Source organism: Poecilia latipinna, unplaced genomic scaffold, assembly GCF_001443285.1.
Source record: "Poecilia latipinna isolate Pla-1442-1.1 unplaced genomic scaffold, P_latipinna-1.0 Scaffold1301, whole genome shotgun sequence".
Classification (NCBI taxonomy): Eukaryota; Metazoa; Chordata; class Actinopteri; order Cyprinodontiformes; family Poeciliidae; genus Poecilia; species Poecilia latipinna.
The window spans coordinates 155,972-172,982 of NW_015113917.1; the positions used below are offsets into that span (position 1 = coordinate 155,972).

The 17,011-nt window shown below is 37.5% G+C and overlaps 2 protein-coding genes and 1 non-coding gene across 3 annotated transcripts in view; all 3 read right to left on the reverse strand.

The window, feature by feature from the left end:
- cox10 (cytochrome c oxidase assembly factor heme A:farnesyltransferase COX10) overlaps positions 1–16,777 on the reverse strand; it is a 32,484-nt gene extending 15,707 nt beyond the window's left edge. Inside the window, exons 1-4 of the mRNA XM_015055178.1 lie at positions 16,625–16,777; positions 13,357–13,499; positions 12,844–13,234; positions 11,584–11,708 (exon numbers count right to left, since the gene is read on the reverse strand). Coding sequence (XP_014910664.1) covers positions 11,584–11,708; positions 12,844–13,234; positions 13,357–13,499; positions 16,625–16,655 — 690 coding nt within the window. The 5' untranslated portion in view covers positions 16,656–16,777. The remainder of the gene's footprint in view (positions 1–11,583; positions 11,709–12,843; positions 13,235–13,356; positions 13,500–16,624) is intronic.
- LOC106961440 (uncharacterized) overlaps positions 231–17,011 on the reverse strand; it is a 27,691-nt gene continuing 10,910 nt past the window's right edge. The window contains exons 6-7 of the mRNA XM_015055177.1: positions 9,151–9,158; positions 231–241 (exon numbers count right to left, since the gene is read on the reverse strand). The gene's annotated coding sequence lies outside the window, so the exon portion shown is untranslated. The remainder of the gene's footprint in view (positions 242–9,150; positions 9,159–17,011) is intronic.
- Positions 16,895–16,967, reverse strand: trnak-cuu (transfer RNA lysine (anticodon CUU)). The gene has a single exon. It is a non-coding gene; the product is annotated as a tRNA-Lys (tRNA).

Sequence of the window (17,011 nt, forward strand, 5' to 3'; positions counted from 1 at the left end):
CGAAACAAGTGGTTATCACTGAGACTGAATGCAGGCAATGACACAGAGTTTATTGCTGAATAAGGAATTACACTGACTTCTTAGGCTAGTCCTCCTGTTGCAGGAGGTCAATAAAGTCAACGTCTGCTTGATCTCTTGCTTCATCAATAACCTTTCATGTAAAAGAAATGCAACTCTGATTAACTGTATGTATATATATATATATATATATATATATATATATATATATATATATAAAATGCTCTTATTGTTACTTGTTTCAGAGAAACAATTCTTTTTTAATTTGGAGCTGAATTGATAACAGAAATAAGTTCTAGATGTTTATAAGTCCACTTCTGTCTATTATTATTTTTTTAATAAAACATACTTATTTATTTACTACTTTTACTATGTAAATAGTGATTTATTTTTTTTTATCATACAGGAGACAGCATTTTATACCTTAAAGTGTATTTAGTCTTTGGTAACGTCTTCATTTTGTGGTTGGGAATAAATGCAAAACGTAACAATGAAAATGTATCTCATTTTATTGAGGAAACATAAGCGGCTTAGCACAATTGAATAAAAAAAAGCTGACAACAGATAAATAAAGAAATGCCATTAGTGGTTGCCAGTGCAGTGAGGACTACTTTATTAGGTGCAAGGTAATGTTGAGCTTTAGACATAAACAGCAAAAACAACTGTAATTTCACAGAACCTATGTTTTGCTCTCGATCAAAAGACAAAAAAAAAAAAAAAAAAAAAAAAAAAAAGCACAAAGGGGCAAGTTAAAAGGCCACAGTGCCTGAGTAAATATATATGCACTTGTTACACACACCCAGAGACACACACTTTGAACTGTTCTCTGAGCACTAATGAGCAGTTACTACACGACAGAGCCTGGCAGACTCCTTTTAACTACCATCAGCGTCTGCAGCGAATCTCGGTCAGACGGAGATTCTCACCCAGCAAAGCAGCACTCCATCTTTAAGTGAGTCGAACGAGAGGCGGAGCACCAGCAGGTGAATCAACACGTGGAAAGGATAAGCCTAATGAGACACCAAGAAAGAAGAACAAACGGAAGATGGACTAATCTATTCCTCTGAAGTGTTGCCGGTATTGTTTGAAGCAGAAAAATGTATACTATGGCAATATTAGAAAATAGGAACATGATATTAAGGAAATTTGCATTTCAAACACAGAGGACTTTGTCTTTTCCTACGTCTGATATTTTTCCCAATATTTGTGCTTAAAGAATATATATTAACACAGGTGCTAATTGAAATGAATAAAAACAATTTCAGAACAAGAGTATATTTTTGGAGTTCTTTCTACCCAACTACTCATCAGGTCTGGGGCACGGCAACAGGCCTCGCAACAACTGAAGCCTCAAGGATATTTCTCCGTTTAGTGAGACTATTATGAGTAAAACTAAAAGGCCACCCATGGTCACACAAAACACAACCTTTTTCGTATGCTAAATATCAGCCGTGGCATTTTTCAGTTCGTCAGGATGGGCTTTGTTGGTTACATAATGAAGGACAGAGGACAATGATGGTGGTTAAAGAGCAGAAAATATACAGTCTGAATAACCATCATTGGAGACCAGACCTTTTAAAATTTCAGATATGTGCAGACGGTGAGAGCGCAGACACAATTACTCAACCAGCAGTAGAGAGAGTTGGTCTAAATGTGAGGCGCCTGGCTGTTAATGTGATGTTTTCACAATGCCGAGCCGATACAGAAGATTTTACAAAAGGAAGATTCCTCCAATTTATAACATGTGATGTGCAGCAGACTCGTCGAGAAAATGTGACTTTCTGAAAAATCCAAAACAGAACAATTCAAAGCAGCCAGAAGAGAGGTAATGCATGTTCACCTGCCTGATAAGAATTAGAAGACAAGCTGTTGCATTTTGGACAAGCTCAAAGCAACAAAAATAAGGAGCTCGGCTATTTCACGGTTCTAATAAGTCTTATATTATGCAACTTATTTAGACTAGTTAAAACTAAATTAAAGAAGTCTACACTGAAAATAGATTATTTAAAATACACCTCAAGGTTTCAAAAAGCTTGCCAAGTTCTGTTAATACGCATAGAAGGAGCATTTTCAATTCTTTTTGACATTAGGATGAACTTTAGATTCAGTCTAGTGAACAAAAACACGGAAATTGCAATAAAAGTACCAATCAAACCTGGATAGAGGACAGTTTGGGACTTGTTACTCTGTTTATTCATGCAAAAACATAGAGGGATTCTTAGCTCACCCAAAAGTATTACCACAGTTACCTTGCTCTTTTGAACCCAATATTATGTTTCAGTAGTGGATCACACCATCACCCTTGTCAATCTAAATAATTAAAGTGGATTGTATTAGCCGAAGATGTAAGATAATGCTGTGCAACTTTCAGTAAATTACAAGGCAGATGTTTTCATGGCAGTGAAATCCTGCTGCTATCTGTTCTTAGTTGCAATGCCCTGCGGTGCAAATCAGCCTCAACAGTCTGATGAGGCTGATTTGCCCAAGTAGAAACTGCAAAATTACACATCTGTACATCAAGTGTCTTAAATATGGCGGTGTTAGTTTATTTTTCGTTATTTAATTGTCTGCTCCGCTATACGACAAATTGACTCTGGGGGAGAAAATAAACTAAACCATAAAGCGTGGACTTCCATATTCGGATGATGCCTCTAAAGCTGAATAAGTCGTCAAACCCTTTGAAACAACCAAATGTGATTTTGAGCAAAAACAGGCAGAGCCAGAAAACAAAAATAAATGACGCACACAAAACTTGGAGGAAAAAAAAAAGAAAAGACTTGCCGGTAATCGTTCTGTTTTCCAGCAATGCCCTTGCCCCCAAAAACTTCTCAGATTGAATTTAATTAGCATGCAGTATTGGCTCATGGGCACACCATAAACAGGGCTGCTTTTGTTAATTATCCACGGATCTCAGCATTACAAAGGAGTGTTCCTACTTTCCTCTGGCTAAGTTACCTTCAAATAGAGGGTGAAAACTTGAGCTTCATGAAAAAAAAAAAAAAAAAGCTCAACATGTAAACAAATCTGTAATTGTCACAAGAAAATGCTGTAAGTATGTTCTTCTCTTACTTTAACCAGCCTCGTTAAGGGAAACAGATACATTCTTTAAAACCCAATCAATTAAACATCACTTGGTTGTTTTTACCATTTTGAGGGGACCGGAGATTTAAATACAAAGTGTGCGCTCTGTTATTACATCTACACATGTGATCATATCCAAAGAAATATAACAAACGAAAACCAGGAATAGAAAAAAAGAAAAAAAAAAAAAGAAGAAAACATTACGTCTCAGTTCAACACAAAACAGCAGGACATTCCACGAAAATTTGCTCTTTACTTCTCTCTCAGATTTCACAGCAGTAACCGTCCCACGCATCACAGCCCAGCGTGTACTCATCTGACTAACATGAGCGTTAGCAAAGATCTTCTGCATCACAGCAGAAGCTTTTCATTTTACTGTCAGAATAGTTGAAGTATATTCATGCCATAATGGGCTATTTGGAGAAACAGGGTTTGACGGAAAACAAAAACAACTTCAGGTTTTGAATACTTGCAGACAAAAGCTGACAGAAAAAAAAAAAGGAAACTTTTGCTACTTTGCAAAAATATTTAACCACACAAAAGATTTTATGTCAGGCAAAGAACCCTCGTTTAAATATAGGGGCTCTGTGATCATTAGGGTGAACAGATCCATGCCAGAAAAATATTAAAGACTGTATGGAATATATTGGTGTCATTGCAGTAGGTGGTCAAAATGAGCATATATAATTTAAAATATAAAACCCTTGCAATATTAAGTCTATAACCTTTCTTTGTGTTATTACGCAAGTTATCCAAATACATTTTTAACTGACCTAATTTTATCACATTTAACTGTACAGATATATTATCTAAATAAATCCGATTTACACTTGAGAGATAGATGAATAACACATGCAGGTAATAAATATAAATCACATCTTAAAGGCTTCAAAAAATATTTATAATTAAATCTAGTTACTTTTGAACTTTTAAAAACTATCATTGACAAAACTTGCATCTTCACTTTATTCATTTTTATCTTGATGAAAGGGTCACTTGGACATTGTTGTTTACATTTTATTTTGAGGAATGCCATAAATATGAAAGTCTATTGTAAAAGTAGTAAGTTAAAGAAAATGTTTTTTTTTTTTGAGAAACATTTTTTTTTTGCAATATAAAATAAGCCTACAAATACAAGACAGAAATTATAATTAACAGCTGACCTAGTTGAGACCATGACAAAGCTATTAAAAGTACTATAAGTAGTGATTTATTTTCCACTTTGTGTTTTTATCTTGCTAAATCCTGCCAGAAGCAGCACTGTTGACAGAAAAATGAAATACGTCTGGCGGAGTGGGTTTGCTGTTGCTCGGTTTGAAGGAGATCAGCGATTACTAAAACACAGACCCAGACTTGGCTGGAGAGCAGGACCGGAGCCAGAATGCTTTCTGCTGAGTAGTTTCCTCCTCTCTGACTCGTCTCTAGAAGCTGTCGGCAACTTCCCTAGACGGCCACGAAGCCCATAATCACTTAGTTTTGTAAAAATTAAAAAAAAAAGTAAAGGTTAATAATAAGGGAGGTTGCTCCACATGGTTCTCCATCAGTCTGTCCCGTTTCATGACTCATGTTGTGACTGTTGTGGTGAGGTACGTTTGCACCAACAAGATGTGGCCCTGACAGCACCGTAAGTCATTTTGGCGTGATCTTAAAAGAATGATGACATACTGCTGGCAACTGCAGGAAAACTCCTGTTTTCTTCTCTGCCCAAATCTTCCTTTGAAGTAAGGTCACGTTACATTAATTTGTGAAGACTTGAAGAAAAGTCGGAACATAAAGCGCATATACATCATGTGTTTCCTTCCAACAGCCTAAAGCAGTTTATTGATTTATTATCTGCACAACTTGAAACACCGTATTTAACAAGAAATAAATATATTCCTGAGAGAATTTCATCCAATCAACTGACATGACAAACATAGCATTTGCAACATGAAATTTGATTTTATATAATGAGATTTAGTTCAACATGTCTTGTGACAGGGAGACTGAAAGAAGTTGCATTTGATTAAATGCAAAAACTGTGAATGCAGATGAAGAATTCAACTGATAAAAAGAATCTAATGCAAGTATCAGAATGTTTATGGTATGTGAATTGGATTTATTGTATTTAAAATTTTCCCTAATCTGTTGAAATGAAATGCTTTTCTTGTGTTTTCATAGTTTTATATATTAACTTTCTTTTCCTTTGATTTCCTTGTTTCAGTTTTACACTATTCTAACATGAAGAACAGTAAGTTAAGTTCTGAAAACTAAGAATGCAAAAAAATTAATTAAAACAAAACAGAGAATAATGTAGAGAAACATTGATAAATTGTGTCGGATAGCAGAAAGAAATTTATCCTAAATATGCTTTCATGCAATATTCTGTAAAAAAAAAGAAAAGAAAAAAAAAGAGAAATTGAATAAAAATTAAAGAAAACACAGAAAAAGCCTGTAAATCCTACAGAGACAATACCATAATTAAAAGTTGCAATTTGGCAATAAGAAAATTCACTGTTTTCTATCTCCTCTTGATTTGCATCATATCACTAAATCTCACTCGTTATACAGTCCCATCTTCCCCTCAGGGACATTATTGCACTGTGACTACCTCCAGAAATGGATCAAAGGTGTAACAGGGGGTGGGTCAACTTCAACCCCCTCATCCAATGTTTCGTGTAAAGGCTGCAGATTGAAACTGTGATCTGAAGCGGGCCCATTAACCTGCTACAATTCTGCTTGATTTTCCAGATACAACAACATATCTAGTGTCATCAACACTACGGCAGTGAAACCTAACACTTCCTTAGCAACAATATTTGCCCTGGGTAACTATGAGTTTCTGTTAGGGACAATATGAGGCGCATCACTCCTTTCATGATAATATCAGAGGAAACCATCTGTCAACCGTCTGAGGCTACAAGAAATTCATTTGTACATTTGGAAATGGACCGGCATCCCACAGTCAACAAAAACAAAAGGCTTTGAAGAAATTAACTATTAAACAGGGCTGGCTGGTTAAATATTAATCCTAATCTGAATGGGTGATACCCACAGAGTCATTTTTGCCATGTTTCCAGGGCAATTAAAAAGCAAATGTCCATCTTTTCTCTCAGGCTGAATTAACAGCTTGCTGGAGACCATCAAAACAGAAATCTACAAAGCCTCAAAGTCAAAGATCAACTCAGTCTTTTGTTTTAACTAAGCTGGTGGAAAACAAGATCTTAAGGGCAGCATCTGCAGCAAGGGAGGGATCTCCTTTCATGTAAAACCGGCCATTTGGCGAACACTCTGATGTGCCTGACCTTTAAACTCAAAAAATCCCCCCCACAGCCATTCTCCAAGGCCTTTACGAGGCAAACTACAGCAACAATCTATCATTAATATGAAGCATTATTGAATATCTGTGCAAATGCAGACAATTAAAAAGGTAAGAATGAATAGTTTCTAATTCATTCATCATGCCGAAAATGCTAAAAGGTGAAGTTCAGAATAGTTAAGTTACTATGTAATTCTACAATTATCATAAATATTATGACAATATCCAACAAAACTAACCAATGGACGACAAATAACTTTCCTTTGGGGTTTTTATCTGTTTGTTCCTTTTATCAGGCAAAAGTGTTGGTGGGTGAGTTTGTAGTCCTTTGTGTCACAGTTGGTGGGATTTTAGGAGCTACAGGCTCTTGTTACAACTTATGACATTCTCAAGAGGTGCTGCCTTCAACATAGTACCTCCAAACAAAAGAGCAAGGGTAAAAGAAGAAGGGCGGAAAAAAAATACAGTGGCAGTCTCAACTTTGACTAGGTCATTCTAAGACATTAATATGTTTTATTTTGAAACATCCCACTGTAGCTCTGGTTAAATTGGACTGATTTCCTGCTGGAAGAGAAGCCTCTGTCCCCATCTTTAGTCATTTTTATCTTTAGCCGTTTTGGATTGCTTTTTTCTCCTTTGGCTTTAAAAAGATCTTCAGTGTGGGACAGTTTAGTCCCATAAATTTGCATATGCGATTTTCAAAGAGTCATCTTGCTTTATGTGCATGTTTAAAAAAAAAAAAAAAAATATATATATATATATATATATATATATATATATATATATATAAAGGGAACATTTCACTTTAATTTTGTGTGTGGCTCCAAATCCAGGCCTCCATTGGTTAATAAATTTGATTTCCATTGATGATTTTTGTGTGATTTTGTTGTCAGCACATTCAACTTTGTACAGAACAAAGTATTCAATGAGAATATTTCATTCATTCAGATCTAGGATGTGTTATTTGAGTGTTCCCTTTATTTTTTTGAGCAGTGTGTATAATATATATATAAAAAAAAACTGACATTGTAGAAAGTTCATACAGGAATAAATAGTGTGTGTTGTCGTCAGACTTTGATGGGTTTAAGTCGAAAACATTGGGTTCGTGGAGTTCACTTAATTATTTTTGCACAGATCAATTTAGTTCTCTGTAAAAGTCGCTCCTCTATTGCTCCAACAGAAGTAATACGACTAAATGTCCCCTAAAAATAAATAAAGTACAGGTTGGTCTGGATGAAATGAAAATGTATTTAAATTAATCAAACTTTCATATTTAAAAAAAAAAAAAAAAAAAAGATTAGTGAAAGAAGCATGTAGTTTACAGACAGCTGGTAACACACAGCTGTCTGTAAAACATGTGTCCCTGTTCAATCATCCCACCCGTACAGTCAAAAAGGCCGACCAAGATGCACTGACACGAAAGCACGCAAGACGGTAAATAATGCATGTCTGCACAGGACAAGACAGCAGGGTGCAGCTTGAGGTGGTAAGCAGTGGATGGGGTTGAGGGTGCGGGGTGGAGGAGGGGGAGTCGTGTGGGGGCTCGGTGTGCGTGCCAGCCTCAGACAGCTCACCACAAATGAGACAAAGACACAACAGAAACGAGCTGCCTTCGTCACGACAGCAGAAATGACACAAGTCAAGAGACAAAAACAAGCCTGTTTGCATTTTCATTAAACAAACACGCAAAGCAGCGTGGTGTGACTTACGCTTCAGATGCTGTCAAAACACTAAAGACACACCTCCCGCGGCCCCCACCCACCCGGCATTCAAAAGCTTCATTAGGTCCCGTTTACAGTGCCAAGGACCCTGAGACCTCCCTGGGGTCTTTCAGGCATCCTGCCTCAAACTTTCATCTGACCCAATTATCCAGTTAGAAGAAGTGGAGGTCAGGACTGAAAGTGAGAATGGCTGGGCCACCTGCAGAGGATTTTGCCATAAACATTTTAGCTATCATTAGGATCATAGAATACTTGGGGGGGAAAACAAACAAACAAACAAAAAAAGCACTAAAGTTAGTTATTTTCAAATAACTTAGAAGTCCCATTATATCTACTCATCACAAAAATATAAACTCTGAAGTTGAGCTTTGTTGCTGCATATGGCTTTTCTTTCTGACTATTAATCAATTTGACTGTAACCCCAAAGAATTCTGGTTAAAATACCACGGCTATTATGCTCCGGTTCCTTTGGGTCAGTTTCCAAAATAAATGAATGTTTGGAGAAGGAACCACAACATTTCCTTTTGGCCTATGGGTGCTTCCCAATGGGACAAATGGCAACCTCGGCTTTTCACAGCGAATCCCAAGTTCTGACTTGGGATCGTTATAAATTTCTCCCTCGCTCCGTTTCTCAAGGAAATCTGACAGTTGTGCGGTCACAAGATCGCACACTGCTCTGCCTCTTCGGATGCAGAACATTAAGGGATTAGCGTGGAGCACCAAATCCTTAGGAAGTCATCTTTGCTTGATCTTTGCACTGATTTGTCAGGCTTTTTGTTTGATTTTCTGTGTATTAGAGAAAACAAAACAAAACAAAACAAAAAAAACGGTCTTTGATCATCCCAAACTAAACTTACACTGAAAAGCTGGCATTTTAGGGATGAAAGGGAGTGAGAGGGGAAAAAAGCCAAAGGCAGCAGCTCTGAAGTTAGCGTTGCACAATTTCTAGTCTTTTTAGGATTACCAATTTAGAAAAATGCACAATGTTGAGAATGCGTGTGGACAGTCAAAGATAAAACAGATCATCAACACAAACTGTTCTTTTGCGGATGCATAGCTATGTGCAAAAGGAATTTAAGTTCAAGCACATTACAAAAGTATTCACACCCCTTGACTTCTTCACAATTATCACATTACAATGGAGGGTTTCAATGGAGCAAACCAACACACTGTAGTTTATAACAGTAAAGTAGAAAGAAAAGGACACATAGGTGTCACTTTTCTTTTTCTAAATGCATTTTAAATTGAGATGTTTCAAGCTTAGGTTTTTTTTAATACAGTCAGAGTACAAACATACCATGTTGACAAAAACTAACACTTAAAGCGAAATGGGTGTCAATAGAGACAGAGACAGAGTTACAATAGACAGGTTTCAATCAAAACATACTCAGCTGAATAAATGGCCCAGTCAAATCCAAGTGAGAAAAAATTGAGATGAGAAAATACTTTTGCAAGGCACTGCAATTCCATTTTTTCTGCCAACAAGATATTATTCAGTCTTTCCTGATTCCAGAAGAAAACCAACATCAAAGTCAGCTGCACATCAAGACAGGTGGCTATTAAGCCTGAAAGCACGATCCCCATCCCATCCCCAGCCATTTCCAATTAAGACTCCGATGACATTGTACTTAAAGAGAGCAAGGGAGAAAAGAGCTGCGAGAGATTCTCTCTCATGTAGAGGTTCAGGGTCACATACCAGCAACATTGCCACAGAAAAAGACTTCTTGGCATCATGCACCATAAGCTGAATTTAAAGCAAGACTCAAAGAGGCAATTGTGGAAATAAAAAAAAGAGAGAAATTTTAAACAAAGGTTCCACAAGGATCTCTTTTCACTTCGGTATATATTTATCCACAGAAACAATGCAGGATTCCATAATTGCCAGTTAGAGCAAAATTAAATACGAAATCCTAAAAATACTCACAATGCTCATGTACAATGCAGTTTTTCTTTAGGCATACACTGCAAATTATGATTTTATTTCATTCCGATTCTTTATTCAGGACTACAACACAATAAAGGTAAAAAAAAAAATGCACAGGAGGTCTTTGTTGTACAATTTCTACTCTTTTTAGGACGACCAATTTAGAAAAATGCAGATAAGGATTGCGCAAGGTTTTATCCTTACCTGCATCAAAAACATACCATCTTTTATCTTAATTTCACTTAACTCAAAACAGATGCATGCTGCTGATGCATTTAAAGAATGAAATGGTGGGAATTCTAAGTCATGATAAAAAAAACTCTGATTTTTCAGTATGAATTTGCATCCCCATTATTACAGTAAATTATTAGAAAATTGTCTAATTCTAATAGCTGGATGACTAACTGCTGCATTCCCAGACTGAACGCTTGTACTCATCTGAAAGGTATTTGTAGGTTAAACATTTGAAATGTGCATCAACAGGGCAGGAACCAGCTGAACTTCCATGGATTAGAACCGATGGACATGCATCTTAATACATGCATTAGCATGTATTAAGTGAGTGTGATTGGTTCTGGAAACTCTTTGATGCATAAATGGGGATTTTTATGAAATTCCTTCAATGGTCTGTTAGATGCAAAGCCATCTCGATTAAATAACATAACACAAATGTTTTTCTTTTATTTTGGGTTGTTCAAACGTCTACCAGGGTTTAACTATTCAGTTAAGACAAGGACATTTTTCCAACATCTTAAAAATATTTACACTTCTGCTAAGTGTGAGACATAAAAAAGCAAAGCAGCCAGCTCTGTTGTTGGGTCAAAACATTCCCAAAAATTATAGGTGACTCGTCTAAGGTCTTTGCATTATTTTCTACAGATACTCAACTATTTAGTTACTAAACAGAAGATGAGACATATGGTGAAGGCTCAGGTGGAGGTTCGCCTTAAGGGCACCAACTCACAGTATAATCAAGGTCTCTGCAAAATTACAGGCTAAAACCACAACTAAACACAGTTCAATCAAGGGCTAGCAAAGAGTTCACCCATTATGCTAAAATTCTCAAATCACAGAGCAAATTCCGACGTAAGACGTCAACACAAGATAGTGGAGGGAGGCTCTACTGACTCAGGCCATTCTAAGTGCCTCTATAGAAAAAAAAGGTCCTTTGTTTACAGATATGAAAAAAAAAAAAAGCTTTCAGGAGAGAAATAATGACAACTTGCAGTCAACTCGATGCATTTTTGAGATGTGTAGCTTAAATAGAAATGTGCAGCGGATGAGAACAAAAGGTGAGGATGATGGTTCTTGCAGATGTTTCTGGAAAATGATTGATTATTCTAAGACAGCTGCGTGTAGGAGCATGTCGTCCAGCTACCTTATGTTTGTATTACAAAACAGTTGGAGGTCAACAAATATCCGTCTACGGCTGACAAAAGTTGATAAGATCACAAAAGATTTCCTCAAAGTTGCCACTTTCAGAAGATGTCTACAGCCTGTAAGAAACCTTAACGTTGGGTAGCAATATGAAAGCAACCGACCTGGTTAATGGAATTGGCAGCACAGGATGCCAGGCCTGTTCCCAGAGAAGACACGAAAAACAAGACGGGATCAAAAGGAACGGGAGCCATTGCAAAACCGGCTGCTGCAGTTGTTGCCACCAGAGCTGAAAACAGACAAAACAAGAAATACCCCCCCAGTTAAAAATCACTTAATAATAATTCCTTAGTTTAATTAATTTATGTGCTAGTAGTATACTCGTAATCATTTATTTCTCTCCATTTTGTTTTCCGACACTAAATAAAGACTTTCATCCATAAAGGCTATGCAGAAATATCAGTGTGCCACAGATTTAATGAGAAAAACCACCAGACGTAACAATGCATTTTTCATACCTGCAACCTTTACTGTGCATTTAGCAAATGGCTGCCTCATTTGCTAAATGGGGCAGCCATACTGAATGTTAAAATTAGGTTTGCTTGGAAAACTGGAAACTTTTCCAGATGGAAGGCTTGATTTGTTAGACAGTGTTGGAAACTTTACTATGATAATTATTAACTGGTAAAAGTGTGATCAATAATCTAATATGTAAACTGTGCACAGTGGTTATATTTCAGGTTGAAATCTCCCAACATATTCAACTCTATCTTATCTTCATCATTTGGCAGTGCAAAACGGGAGTGACATTTTAGACTGCAAAATCAGTTTGTTAGATATGTAGAAAAACTACATAATCCATAGATTAAGTATCCAGTAGAAGTTCTGATGGGAACAGTGTGGGTTGAACATACAGTTTCTTAATTGACATACTCAGCCAGTTAATTTTGCATATTTATTTGGTTAGCACGGATAACAACACACTTTCTATAATGAAAACATTATATCGACACATTATAGCATTTCTAAAACTGTATATCTTGATACCAACAGCAGACCCATGCTTACTTCTGCCAAGTATAACTTGAGAAGCAAAAAAAAATAAAATAAATAAGCTATCCAAGCTGTTTCAGTCTAACAAACAACTACAGTTCACTGTCTTTAATGGTCACAGTGCAGAGCCCAGAGAAAAACAACCATTTTTATATTATACTAGCATATGATATTTTTTGAGGTTGTGAAAATGCAACCAATTGAAACTCCAGTATACGTTGATAGCAGTAAACAGTCATTACATGAGAAAAGTAAAGATTTTGTCAATCATACAGCTTTTTGATTAATTATAAAACAGCCAATAAGACTCAATGAAACCAGAGATGTATATATATGTATATATCAACACGGTGATGTTTAAGGTACTCTACCTGTAAGTTTGATTTTAGCAAGTCTAGCGTAGACATCTGGTAGGTCACTCGCATCGACTTTCAGCGGCTTCCACTGTCTGTCGAGACGGGCCTGCTTCGCCTCCTCCGTCTCCACTTGAACGTGCGGAGGCTCGTCTGTGGTTGCAGCAAAATGGGACGCAGAACCTTTTGGAGTTGTCGCACTTTGCGTAGCAGGCTTTGCAGCGAAGTTTTCAGGTTGTGTTTCACGCGTTACATCCTCCGACAGTGGGGCGACTGCTGCGAGCTCAGCATTAATCGCCGGTATTCTCTCCACCTGTCTTTCAACGCTGGCATCTCTTTCATCGACAACTGTCGGGTTGTGCTTGGGGACCGCGTGCTGCTGAAGTCCACTGCTGGTTTTGGTAACATACTATGAAAACAAAGTGAGGAGCAAAAAGGGACTAAATGGTTTACAGATTTATTGTTGGGTTGATCAATTTTGGCACAACACATTGGGTTAGAAATAGGGTTGGTAATGCCCAATGAGGATACCTGTCGTTTCAGAAAGTTAAGATGCTGATACGTCAGCGAGTTTGAGGGATTTCTTTTGTGGAGGTAAATAAGACTTCGAGCAGTCTGGTCACATCGAGGAGCAATTTGAACCAATCGCTGTTTTATTCTTACACCTAGAAAACCTGCAGGAACAAAAGAAACACAATTAATCCCTTAACACAGTACTAAGCCCTGACAGGAAATATTCCCAAAACACACTTGTTTCATTATGTTCTCCATTGAACTGACAGGCATATTTTTGTTAAGTGAGGAATGTTTTGAACCTCTTCTGACAATTAAAATAATTCTTAGATTATCTACTGATAGTCTAATGCAGTGGTTCCCAAACTTTTTCTCCTGGACCCCCCCTGTAGTTTCTAAACATTCTCTGGGCTCCCCTTGTGGATTACCAAAATGGAGAGGCTACCTGGTTGAATGATGTGTGTGAGTGGTGGGGGGAGTGGGGAGTGATCGACTTATTTTGGGGGCAAAATGAATTGAAGCAGCTGAACATAGACAACATTGTCAGTAGCCTAGAGGACACTTGTTAAGCTTAAGGTGCTGTGTTGATATTAGCTAGTCATCATTTAGCTAACATTACCTGCATCCCAGCGCCCCCAGTGCCTCAAGGAAGGGGGCGCTCATGATCCCAGACATTAAGACAGTAACAGCGAGCTAGCAGCTAGCCATGCAGTAAAGTCAAGTGCAGCGATACATTTATAGTTTTCTCCTCTTACCACAGCAATCACTAATTAATAATCCCAAAATAATCAGTAAGCCTAAAACCATACTACTGCAACAGACTGAATGTTCTGCTCTTTGTGTGGGAAATATGAGTGTTTATTTTTTGTGGCGTTATTGTCAGTTGCTATGGCAACGAGTGTGCTTGTAGCCGCGCTGATACAGCAAGAGAGACGTGGTTTTGAGTTGTTCTTTAACGATTTTTCCCTTTGCTGTGGAGCACAGCACGAAATTAATGATATCTACGTCCAAGTTTGATTGCGTTAACGGAATTATTCTACGGCGGCAGCGTGGCTATGGATGGCATGTAAAGGAATAGCCTTTTTGCCCTCCAGCATTGTCCGCATGCGCAAAATTTTCTTATGTAAACATGTAAACATTTCTTATGTAAACTTGCATGGGGTCTAGATTTGTAAATCTGATGACGATTAAGTCAGTGCCTCACCAGCTATGAATCTCACCGCACGTCACTGCTGCATCCAACAGCTTTACTCAACTCGGTCAGTTAGTTTGGAGGAAAAACTGAAAAGTTCTTTGCGTTTTTGCTGGTTTGCTGCCATGATTCTAACACACCCCTGAGTGCAGCAGCAGCAGCAGCAGCAGCAGGTCTCCGTCGCTGCCACACAGGTGTAAACCCAGTGCGAGCGTCGTAGCGCTGATGTTGTGTTTAAAGGCAGCTCGGAAAAACAGCTTACAACGTGATAACAATGGCTTATACCGTTTTAACTCCCCCCTAGGGTCGCGCCCCACAACCTCTGGTCTAATGTAAGAAAGTACGGTTATATGACACCAATACTGCAAGAGGTCTCTTAGAAGTTTTGTTGGTTTGATCAGAAGTCATAATTAGTCATATTTCATAAGAGTCAACTGGCCTAAATAGGCATAAGAAACAAGATAAATAGAATATGTTGAGAACATTTTAGGAAGCTTTAATTAAGTAAAATAAGTTGCATGTAAGATAAAATCAACTTGATTCAATTAATCTCCATTTCTTATAAAAAAAAAATACCACTAAGAAAAACAGACTCTGGCTGTATCACTCTTCTTCCTATTGGCAGTCACATTTTGGCATTTTTCCCTTCCTACTTCCATTTCATACAGACCTTTCAAAAGCCATATATTTACATTTATTTCTCTAGGTATTTTGGTATTTCTTTTATTTTTCGAGATTTATTATGTAGGTAATAATGGAAATACTTGAGTCCCAGGAAGAACACAGTTAAACTCTATATATAACTCTTTAATATCACACCCTACTTTCGTAATGGTTCTAATGTCATTAAATCCAGCTATCTCTCCTGAAATATGATAGATTATGGCACCTACCCATCCCTAAAATAACTCCTGGCATCCTGGTAGATAACAGGTCCTGGACGAAATTAAACACATTCCCTTACAGAAAAAGAATAAGCAGGTTTTAGAATTAATTATTTGAAATCCTCAACACCAAAATTGGACACAAAATTTCTCAAAGGTGGGCAAAATGCCCCAAAGTCCACTCCGGAAGCCGGATATGAAACAACCAATGTACTAATATGGTAAAATGGAGAAATGACCAAAACACAGTAAAATAACATACATTAAGTGACATGCTTGAATTGACTTGCAATGTGATTACACATCTAGAAAAATAATTGTTACAAAAGTAGACATTCGAAGTCTTTCAATCATTTCATATTATTTGAAGTGGTTTTAATTTCAAATGAAATAGGCACAGCAAACTTTTAATACAATTAAACCATACATATTAATTTCCCTGAGAGTTCGTATAGCACCCTATTTCCATATCTTATCCCCTGTTTGGACCACCCCAGACTTATGAAATATGATAGACTTTGATGACAGGTAATCAAACTAAAAATATCTCAAAGAAACCTCCTGTTGCTAGATACAATTTCTAGTAGCCATATTGGGAAATTATTGTATGATGGACTATGAGTATATGGTACAATTTAATTTTAGTCGTAGAAATTAATTAAACGAATTAATTGTCGGTCACAAAGATCAAATGTCCAAAACGCCCAAATTAGGCAGACACTAGATATAACTCAAATATTATGAGTTTTACATTTTGTGATATCAGGAAGAGTAAATCAAGGCTTAATAAGCATATTTCTGTTAATCTACTAGGAGTTTATGAGTACGGGGATAGATTTCCAGTTCGTTATTCTGTGCAGCTTCTATCACTTGCTATGGTATGTTTGTTGTTGTCTCCCAGCCACGTCTTATAGCTAATAGAAGCATGCATCCTTGTGTTATTTCTGCAACTATTTCGATATTCAACAGTATCATTTAAAGCAGAATGGTGGTCTTTAGCGAAAGCTATGTTTTTGCATAGAAACCGATAATAGACAGCCGGACAAAGTCACTTGTAGACTCCTTTATAAGCTAACTCTCAACCAGTAAGCTACATGCTGAACTAGCTTCTGCATTAGCTTTCGGGCTACTAACAGCGTGCAAGACAAAAATGTGTCTGTAAAGGTAAACAGCTGGCTAACGGAATATTACATTTTTCTCCTGCCCTTACCTGTCAGTCTGCTGCATGGCGTTTTATACATGTCTTAGGATCATAAAGCTGCCTTCAGGTTCGACCCTTTCACAGGCAGTGAGCCGCCATTTTGACCTCGTTACGTAAGTAGAAGCACTTCCGGGATGCAAATGAGTGACGACGGCAAAACGAAAGAGAAGAGACAAATGTGTTTTCTCACTGAAATCTATCTGTATACCACGTTCAGTGACCAAACCCGCTAGGCTTTTAAACGGCATCTCGTGTTTCAGGACTAGAAGAAAAACTTGCGCCCAACGTGGGGCTCGAACCCACGACCCTGAGATTAAGAGTCTCATGCTCTACCGACTGCGCCAAAGCTGGGGAACAATAGTCTGCTTGGGGGGGGGAAGAAAGGAAGGAAGGGGG